Source organism: Scyliorhinus torazame, chromosome 1, assembly GCF_047496885.1.
Source record: "Scyliorhinus torazame isolate Kashiwa2021f chromosome 1, sScyTor2.1, whole genome shotgun sequence".
Lineage (NCBI taxonomy): Eukaryota > Metazoa > Chordata > Chondrichthyes > Carcharhiniformes > Scyliorhinidae > Scyliorhinus > Scyliorhinus torazame.
Window position 1 is genome coordinate 412,054,750 of NC_092707.1, and position 10,390 is coordinate 412,065,139.

The 10,390-nt window shown below is 45.4% G+C and overlaps 1 protein-coding gene across 1 annotated transcript; it reads right to left on the bottom strand.

The window, feature by feature from the left end:
* Positions 1-3,862: 3,862 nt before the first annotated feature.
* On the bottom strand, positions 3,863-8,977 carry LOC140428458 (immunoglobulin kappa light chain-like). Its single transcript, XM_072514944.1, has 4 exons — positions 8,816-8,977; positions 7,726-8,070; positions 6,433-6,774; positions 3,863-4,296 (listed from the first exon to the last, which is right to left on the bottom strand). The coding sequence occupies exons 1-4, from the start codon at positions 8,922-8,924 to the stop codon at positions 4,190-4,192; spliced, it is 903 nt and encodes a 300-aa protein (XP_072371045.1). The 5' UTR covers positions 8,925-8,977; the 3' UTR covers positions 3,863-4,189.
* Between the last annotated feature and the right edge of the window lie 1,413 nt (positions 8,978-10,390).

Sequence of the window (10,390 nt, forward strand, 5' to 3'; positions counted from 1 at the left end):
CAATCGAGACTCCAGGATGGTATGTTGCCTCCCTGGTGCAAGGGTCAAGGTTGTCTCGGAGCGGCTGCAGGACATTCTGGGGGGGGGGGGGGGGGGCGGGGAGGTGAACAGCCAGCTGTCGTGGTGCACATCGGCACCAACGATATAGGTAAAAAACGGGACGAGGTCCTACAAGCTGAATTTAGGGAGCTAGGAGTTAAACTAAAGAGTAGGACCTCAAAGGTAGTAATCTCAGGATTGCTACCAGTGCCACGAGCTAGTCAGAGTAGGAATGTCAGGATAGAGAGGATGAATTCGTGGCTCGAGAGATGGTGCAAGAGGGAGGGATTCAAATTCCTGGGACGTTGGAACCGATTCTGGGGGAGGTGGGACCAGTACAAACCGGACGGTCTGCACCTGGGCAGGATTGGAACCGATGTCCTAGGGGGGGTGTTTGCTAGAGTTGTTGGGGAGAGTTTAAACTAATGTGGCAGGGGGATGGGAACCAATGCAGGAAGTTGGAAGGTAGTAAAACAGGGACAGAAATAAAAGGCAGTAAGGGGGAAAGTGTAAGGCAGAGAAGCCATAGTCAAAAATCAAAAAGGGCGACAGTACAAGGTACAGTGACTGAGGGGAGCTCAGTGAATAGGACCAGGAATACTAAAAGGAATAAAACGGGAAGTGAAAACATTAATGGTAAGCGGCGCAGCAGGTTGTTACAGGAAGATATGGGTTCGATGACCAGGAAAATTAGGAGAAAGGTTAAGAGGAAATATAACTTAGGAGAGGTTACTGATCGAGGTGTTAAGATTAAGAACAGAGGTAAAAAAAGCCAACATAAGTGCACTTTACCTGAATGCTCGTAGTATTCGGAATAAGGTAAATGAGTTGATGGCGCAAATCATCGTGAATGACTATGATTTAGTGGCCATTGAAACATGGTTAAAGGATGGTCACGACTGGGAGTTAAATATCCGAGGGTATCAAACTTTTCGGAGGGACAGAGTGGATGGTAACGGAGGTGGTGTAGCTCTGTTATTTAAGGATGACATCCGGGCAACAGTAAGGGATGACATCGGTGCTATGGAGGATAAGGTTGAATCCATTTGGGTGGAAATCAGGAATAGTAAGACGAAAAAGTCACTGATAGGAGTAATCTATAGGCCACCAAATAGTAACATTATGGTGGGGCAGGCAATAAACAAAGAAATAACAGATGCATGTAGAAATGGTACAGCAGTTATCATGGGGGATTTTAATCTACATGTTGATTGGTTTAACCAAGTCGGTCAAGGCAGCCTTGAGGAGGAGTTTATAGAATGTATCCGCGATAGTTTCCTCGAACAGTATGCAATGGAACCCTCGAGGGAACAAGCGGTCCTAGATCTGGTCCTGTGTAATGAGACAGGATTGATTCAGGATCTCATCGTTAGGGAGCCTCTCGGGAGGAGCGATCACAATATGGTGGAATTTAAAATACAGATGGAGGGTGAGAAGGTAAAATCAAGCACTAGTGTTTTGTGCTCAAACAAAGGAGATTACAATGGGATGAGAGAAGAACTAGCTAAGGTAGACTGGGAGCAAAGACTTTATGGTGAAACAGTTGAGGAACAGTGGAGAACCTTCCAAGTGATTTTTCACAGTGCCCAGCAAAGGTTTATACCAACAAAATGGAAGGACGGTAAAAAGAGGGAAAATCGACCGTGGATATCTAAGGAAATAAGGGAGAGTATCAAATTGAAGGAAAAAACATACAAAGTAGCAAAGATCAGTGGGAGGCTAGAGGACTGGGAAATCTTTAGGGGGCAACAGAAAGCTACTAAAAAAGCTATAAAGAAGAGTAAGATAGATTATGAGAGTAAACTTGCTCAGAATATAAAAACAGATAGTAAAAATTTCTACAAATACATAAAACAAAAAAGAGTGGCTAAGGTAAATATTGGTCCTTTAGAGGATGAGAAGGGAGATTTAATAATGGGAGATGAGGAAATGGCTGAGGAACTGAACAGGTTTTTTGGGTCGGTCTTCACAGTGGAAGACACAAATAACATGCCAGTGACTGATGGAAATGAGGCTATGACAGGTGAGGACCTTGAGAGGATTGATATCACTAAGGAGGTAGTGATGGGCAAGCTAATGGGGCTAAAGTTAGACAAGTCTCCTGGCCCTGATGCAATGCATCCCAGAGTGCTAAAAGAGATGGCTAGGGAAATTGCAAATGCACTAGTGATAATTTACCAAAATTCACTAGACTCTGGGGTGGTCCCAGCGGATTGGAAATTAGCAAACGTGACACCACTGTTTAAAAAAGGAGGTAGGCAGAAAGTGGGTAATTATAGGCCAGTGAGCTTAACTTAGGTAGTAGGGAAGATGCTGGAATCTATCATCAAGGAAGAAATAGCGAGGCATCTGGATGGAAATTGTCTCATTGGGCAGACGCAGCATGGGTTCATAAAGGGGCAGGTCGTGCCTAACTAATTTAGTGGAATTTTTTGAGGACATTAACAGTGCGGTAGATAACGGGGAGCCAATGGATGTGGTATCTCTGGATTTCCAGAAAGCCTTTGACAAGGTGCCACACAAAAGGTTGTTGCATAAGTTTAAGATGCATGGCATTAAGGGGAAAGTAGTAGCATGGATAGAGGATTGGTTAATTAATAGAAAGCAAAGAGTGGGGATTAATGGGTGTTTCTCTGGTTGGCAATCAGTAGCTAGTGGTGTCCCTCAGGGATCAGTGTTGGGCCCACAACTGTTCACAATTTACATTGATGATTTGGAGTTGGGGACCAAGGGCAATGTGTCCACGTTTGCAGACGACACTAAGATAAGTGGTAAAGCAAAAAGTGCAGAGGATACTGGAAGTCTGCAGAGGGATTTGGATAGGCTAAGTGAATGGGCTAGGGTCTGGCAGATGGAATACAATGTTGACAAATGTGAGGTTATCCATTTTGGTAGGAATAACAGCAAAAGGGATTATTATTTATATGATAAAATATTAAAACATGCTGCTGTGCAGAGAGACCTGGGTGTGCTAGTGCATGAGTCGCAGAAAGTTGGTTTTCAGGTGCAACAGGTGATTAATGAGGCAAATGGAATTTTGTCCTTCATTGCTAGAGGGATGGAGTTTAAGACGAGGGAGGTTATGCTGCAATTGTATAAGGTGTTAGTGATGTCACACCTGGAGTATTGTGTTCAGTTTTGGTCTCCTTACTTGAGAAAGGACATACTGGCACTGGAGGGTGTGCAGAGGAGATTCACGAGGTAAATCCCAGAGCTGAAGGGGTTGGATTACGAGGAGAGGTTGAGTAGACTGGGACTGTACTCGTTGGAATTTAGAAGGATGAGGGGGGATCTTATAGAAACAGATACGATTATGAAGGGAATAGATAGAATAGATGCGGGCAGGTTGTTTCCACTGGCGGGTGGAAGCAGAACTAGGGTGCATAGCCTCAAAATAAGGGGAAGTAGATTCAGGACTGAGTTTAGGAGGAACTTCTTCACCCAAAGTGTTGTGAATCTATGGAATTCCTTGCCCAGTGAAGCAGTAGAGGCTCCTTCATTAAATGTTTTTAAGATAAAGATAGATAGTTTTTTGAAGAATAAAGGGATTAAGGGTTATGGTGTTCGGGCCGGAAAGTGGAGCTGAGTCCACAAAAGATCAGCCATGATCTCATTGAATGGTGGAGCAGGCTCGAGGGGCCAGATGGCCTACTCCTGCTCCTAGTTCTTATGTTCTTATGAGAGTTGAGATGGGATTTTTAATTGTTTGAGTGGGAACAAAGATAGCAGTTAAGGGTTACTGTATTCACTGTATTGATTTGCATTGTTTACGTGGCGATTGTCAGCTATTTCCTGGTGTGATGTAAAATATAATTTAATACTCTAAGTAGTCAAGTTTGTTTAATACACCATATCCCTATTTTTCCCCAAATCACTCCTGGAGTGAGGTGTCATTTCATCACAGTTTTACCAAATTAAGATCAAATATTGGGGTTCCTGTCCCGTATCTCATCCACTGTTTTTGTCTGGTCTGGGATTGTAACATCAGATCCTCAGCAATGGGGTTGACTGTTAATTGCTCGCAAGGGAAATTAGAGATTGGCAATAAATGCTGATCTTGCCAACAATGCCCACATCCCATAAACAAACAAAACAAACTATACACAATAACCGAGAGAAACTGAATTATTCTGTCAAAATTACGGGATTGTTATTTCCGAAGCACTATGAATCCGATGAGCAAACTAAGTCCTGCAAATCCCGTAAGAGTTCCCACAATGATCCAGACAAGCTTCATCTTCTCAGCGTCAGCCGGGTCTGTGAAAGGAAATCACATGCTTACGGTTAAAGGACGGGGAATGGATTAGATTCTCGTCAGTCGGTGACATTTGAAATGGTAAAGTAGAGAAATGAAAGCAGGTGGAATTCAGACTGAGCAGATATTTCTATCTGCTGGACACCTGGAATAACAATGTCAGTTTAAACTCAGATCAATTTGATTTATTGATAATGCGGCAGGCCAATCTTATATCGCACACTGACCACTTGCTGGCCATTCTGACTGACTTGGTAACAGTGCAGCAAAGTTCCACAGATGGAAAGAAAACCACCAACAGATCCCCAGTGGGTTCCGTTCTGTATCCTCCTCCGTCCACACCAACATTACACTGTAGGGGAGTGACTTTTGGATAGGTGGTGTGTATTGTGTGACCGACACCACTAATGTGACCAGGCGATCCGTATAAACAAGATGAAGTTTGTTTTTAAACATGGAGGAGTTGAGTTGAGGAAAGGCAGAGCAATGGGGACTGAGATGAAGGTAAAGTTCTCTATATTGGAAGAGGAAATGTCAATGACACATCAGTTAGCAAGATGGAGTTTGTCTAAAAGATTGTGATTGCAAAATTAACAAGGAAGAATTTAGAGAGTTTTAGATTAATGGAACACCCTCCAAAGAGAATTAACCCATTCAAAAAAGTGACTTAAATGTGTGAGTGGGATTGGGACTAAAGTTCAGAGTAATTGTGTTGATTCAGGTCATTGCCAATGTTGGCTGTGATGGGCAGCGTGCCAGGCTGAAAGGGAGCTAATGGGATGGGTTTTGTTTAGTTTATTCCCTCGAGTTACTGACTGGGGTGAACTCTCCTGCTCTTCTTAAGCTACTGTCATGTGGCCTCCTGCATCTCCCAGAGAGAGCGGACCAGGGCTTGGTTTAAAGTCTCGTCTGATCATCCTCTGATAGAATTGTTCCGAATTCTCAATCATTTTGCTGAAGCAAATTGAGACAAACTATTCCGACTTGTGATATTCATTCTTCAGCACGACAAAGAAGAGATTATCGGGCCATTATCACATTGTTATTTAGGGAGCTTGCAGTGCACAAATTGGCCGATACATTTCCTACATTTAAATAGGGCCCAAGCTTTACAAAGGATTTAATTGGTTGTAAAGCACTTTGGGACAACTGGAGATGTCAGTAAAGGTCCGTATGGCTTGGATTTTATGGAGGTGAGAGTTCCTTGCTCATCATTCGGAGAGTCGGCGGGGACGACTCGACAACATTGCTGCCATTTCCTGCTCAAATTAACTCGGGTCCGCATTTGGAAAGAAGTCCCAGTCCCTCCATGCACAGCACTACAGTGGCTGAAAGAGGTACTGCAGCACTGTGCCTGAGACAATGTTCCAGGAACTGCATTGATGGTAAGTAGCAGTGTTCCCAGAAAGGGGCAGTCCAGTGGCGATTTTGGAGTTTTTAAATGTAAACCTCGAAGATTTATTGAGAAGAAAAGAAAATTTAACCACACACAATTACATAGTTAAAATTGATTTCACAATATTTTCCCCCAAAAGACTCCCTAATTGATCAGACTCATAAATAAAATTCTTCCAGGCAATACTCCCTAATATATGTTTAAATATCAAAATCCAGTTAATATTAACCAAGGCACAACTGCTGTAACTTGACTGAAAGTATCCCACATGATCTCTCAAACCACGTTTCCCTCAAATGTGAAAATCAAAGACCTTCAGAAACTGCTTTTCACAGTCCAATACATTTCCAGACTGCCTGGATGGTTGATTCAAACATCACGTACTCCCAGCCCAGAGCTGTTTCCAAGGGATCTTTCCCCAACAGCCAATCCCCAACCAGTTCAACAGCTCTCCTCACATATCCTTTTCCCTTTCATCTTCAATTCCAGTGTGTTCACTCTGTATGGACATTGTGGGCAATTCCCTTTGTCAGAGCAGAGCAGCAGGAGTAGGCCATTCAGCCCCTCGAGCCCTCTGTGTTATTCAACTGGGCTATGGCTGAGTGTTGACCTCAGCACCATTTTCCCTCACTATCCCCATAACCCTCAATATCATTGGCACCTAGAAATCCATCAATCAGTATGTCCTGCACTAGATTATGTGCTCGAGTCTGTGAAGTTGGATAATGTAACTTGTCCTTACTTATTACAGTGAGCTGGGTTCCATTCCAATCGATATCTCCCCTCACTTCACAATAGTAGATGGCAGCGTCACTGAGCTGAATGTTGCTGATTGTCAGAATGAAGCTGTTACTGGACATGTTTCGAGAAGACTGGAAACGCTCGGAGAAGCCAGGACCCCATCGTGTGTTGTTCAGTATCTCATCTGTTAAAATCCACTCGATGTAAGCTGGTTGTTGTCGGTACCAATGAACATCAGCGTATGTCACAGCGGCGTTATACAGGACGCACTGTAACCGTGCACTCTGACCCTGTCTGATAGGTTCTGGGGCAGGAGACTGGATAACCACTGGGGCATCTGCACCTTTGGAGAAACAATATTCATAACTTAAAAGAGTATTTTGGATTTACAAAGTAGCTCTGGTAGTTAACCATAGAATCGTTGGTGCCTCACGGCGCCGAGGTCCCAGGTGCGATCCCAGCTTTGGGTCACTGTCCGTGTGGAGTTTGTACATTCTCCCCGTGTCTGCGTGGGTTTCACCCCCACAACCAAAAGATGTGCAGGGTAGGTGGATTGGCCATGCCAAATTGGCCCTTAATTGGAAAAAATGAATTGGGTACTTGAAATTGTAAAAAAAACCACAGAATCACTGCAGTGGAGAAAGAGGCCATTCAGCCCATCCAGTCTGCACAAACCCTCTGGAAGAGCACCCTTCCTCGGACACTCCCCCACCATCCAAACAAAATCCTTAAATTGGCACCAATACCCATTTGAAGACCGCATTCCACCACCAGCATCAGGAGGGGGACTCCCCATTTGGATAAAAACTAACCCACTTCGTGTTTCTAATGGTGACCTGGGGGAGTTCCTCATTGTTAAGTACTGGCTGCCATGACATCAGGAAGGGGGAGGGGGGCCTGTGAAGAGCTACCACCCTGTCCAGGTTGCTTACCCCTCTTCCCACAATCTCAACCTATGACCCCAAACCCTCCCACAATCACCTTTGGTCCGAGTCCCTCAGCCTGAGCTTGTTGTGGGCCACTGGTTTGACTGGTGTTTGCAATGTGCAGCTCCCTGTCTCAGGCACCATGGCCATGTGGAAGGCCCACCGCTGTCTATGTATGTGCCTGATCCTTCACAAAGGAAGCAACATGGGCCTCTCCCTGGATCTCAGGCCAGTGAGTGAGAGACCCCATCACCTGTATCAAGAAGCGGGCTTTGTGTCCAAAAAAGTGTGAACATTTGAGACTTCTGAGAACCACAAGACAAACACGTGGTGTGAAGATTAATGAGAATAATGGAAACTGTACTTACTGGTTACATTCAGCTGTGTTCCATTCCCACTGATATCTCCCCACACTGAGCAGTAATAGACGGCAGTGTCACTGGGCTGCACGTTGCTGATTGTCAGGATGAAGCTGTTGGAGTCGATGTGTCTGGAAGGCTGGAAACGCTCAGAGAAACCTGAATCCCGGTCTACATAATTCTTTGCATCAAGTGCTAAAATCCTCTCCCTCTCTTTCCCTGGCAGCTCCCGGTACCAAGAAACTTTTGTGTATCTCACTGCGGCGTTCTGCATGGAGCAGTGGAACCGTGCAGTCTGACCCTCTGGGACACGTTCCACACTCAGAGGCTGGATAAGGACTGGAGGTTTCTTACCTTTAAGAGAAAAATATCAACAATTTATAAACAGGTGCTGAGGTTGCAGTCTGGGCTGATTCTCCGCTTTCCCAGCCGCGTGTTTCTCGGTGGCGCGCTGTTCCCAGGCAGCGCGATTCTGCCTTCCCGCTTGTCAATGGGATTTCCCATTGAAGCCATGCCACAGGGAAAGCCCCGGGCGAGGGGGCGCTGCCGGCGGCAATCGCAACGGCCAGAGAATTGCAGCCTTTCTTTCTGCTTTTCGTAGAAGTGCCACCCTCCGATCAGAGACTCGGGGGTCCTCGATCACAGGGTCAGACCCATTATTGACCTGTCAATCCCTCCATGCTCACATAATCCAATGGAGCTTCCCAAAAAGAAATGATGTGGGGTGTGGCTGCCTCTCCAGCCACCCGCTGAGTTCCCATCACCTCCACAAGATTCCACCCATTGTCCCGGCCGCACTGAAGCCGCCAGTTAATGTGTTCCTCACTCACATTCAAAGTCTGGGGCAACTATTTTGTGGCCCTTGTCCTATTAGCTGAAGGAGTTGCTCAATTCAAGAACAAACCTTTGTTTCTTTAGTCCACATTCCAGCAATTCTCATTGATGATTGGAAAGTGAGCATTGAGCTGCTCAATAGTTCAATAAATCATTGTCGATGCCACCAATCTGTGTGGTCAGGACTGCAGGGAACAAAGCTCAGGAAGAGTTCCCACCTCCGGGAGGGGAAGGCAAAGACAGCAAGCTGGAAAATCTCACACACCTGATGGCCCACACCCTGTGATTCTAAAAGAGATCGCTGCAGATTTAGAGAATGCACTCGTTACAAATTTCCCAAATTCCTTCATTTTAGGAACAATCCACGGGGACATCGGCCGGTATTCTGCGCTCGAGGCCGCTGAGATCGGGAAACCCGCTGGGATCGGCGCCGGGCGACAGACCCGTTCCCATTCTACCAGCCACGCCCCCCCCCCCCCCCCCCGCCCCGGTGCTGTGCTACCCCCCCCCCCCCCTGCAACCTGAAACCTTCTTCCTCACTATTAACCACCAGCTCAATCTTTGTGTCTTTCACAAACTTACTGATCCTCCCTCCACATTCTCATCTGTATCAAACTTCAGCAACGTCTCTCTCTTTTCATCAAGATTCAAGTTCTGGGCGGTCAAGTCACTGTTTTTAAACTCAGTGTTTGTGCAATAACATTATTTGGAATAAAAGTAATAAAGCATCGACATTACTCACTGGTTACATTCAGCCGGGTTCCATTCCCAAAGATTTTCCCCCAAATCCCACAGATATAGAGAGCGGAGTCACCGGGCTTCACATCTCTGACTGTCAGAATGTAGCTGTTACCGGGAACATCTCTGGAAGGCTGAAACCGATCATACAGACCTGTCACCCGGGAAACTTCGCCATTTGCATCATGACTCAATATCCATTCCTGACTTTGTGAGCGGTACCAATGTACATTGTATAAATCCACAGTCTGCCCTACATTCTTGCTCTGTAAGTCACACAGAAACGTCACTGTTTCACCCTCAGGCACTTTCACAACTTGAGGAGATTGGATAAGAACCGCCCCTGTCACATGACCTGTGAACAGAAAATAACTGAAGATCAGAACAAATAAGAAAATACAAAATAGAAGCTGAAACACAAGTTAGTATAAAATCCCGTGTAGATCAGGAATTAATATTGTGCATTGTCATCAGTAACTTGTAGCCCAGTTGCTTTATCCACACCCTGAACTTCACTGTCTCACATCACACTGTACTGACCAATAATGTCAGCCCAGCATTTTGTGCTCAAAGCCTCGCGTCTCAAGTGGGATTTGAACTGAGCCAAGATGGACACAGTGGGGAGGATTTGAGGGACAGAACGATGTCCTGGAGGTGGGTCAGATTGACCAAATGTGTGCTGGAGTTATGAATGGCTGCTTGCAGGCCTTAGAGCCAGGAACAGAATGTATTCAGCCAGGAGCAGTGCAGTTTCCTCTGTTAAGCGTGGTCCAAGTTTAAATTATTGATATAAATGGTAAACAAGAGTCATCCCAGCACAGAACATTGTAGAGCTCCAATTCCCGTCTTCTCTCATTCATTTGTTTATTACCTTATCAAAGGAAATCTAAATATATTACATCTACAAGTTTACCTATGTCTACTCTCTTAGTTAGCTCTTCAAAGAATTCTGTTCAGTGGCATGGTAACACAGAGGTTAGCACTACTGCCTCACAGCACCAGGGACCCAGGTTCAATTTTGGCCTCGGGTGACTGTCTGTATGGAGTTTGCATCATCTCCCCGTGTCTGTGTGGGTTTCCTCCGGGTGCTCCGGTTTCCTCC

Coding starts and splice junctions, on each gene's coding strand:
- LOC140428458 (XM_072514944.1), bottom strand. CDS start 8,924: ATGTCCCCGTGGATTGTTCCTAAAATGAAGGAATTTGGGAAATTTGTA. Junction 8,071..8,815: donor CACAGGGTGTGGGCCATCAG/GTGTGTGAGATT, acceptor TTTCTCTTAAAG/GTAAGAAACCTCCAGTCCTT. Junction 4,297..6,432: donor AACCCAGCTCACTGTAATAA/GTAAGGACAAGT, acceptor TTCCTTTCACAG/ACCCGGCTGACGCTGAGAAG.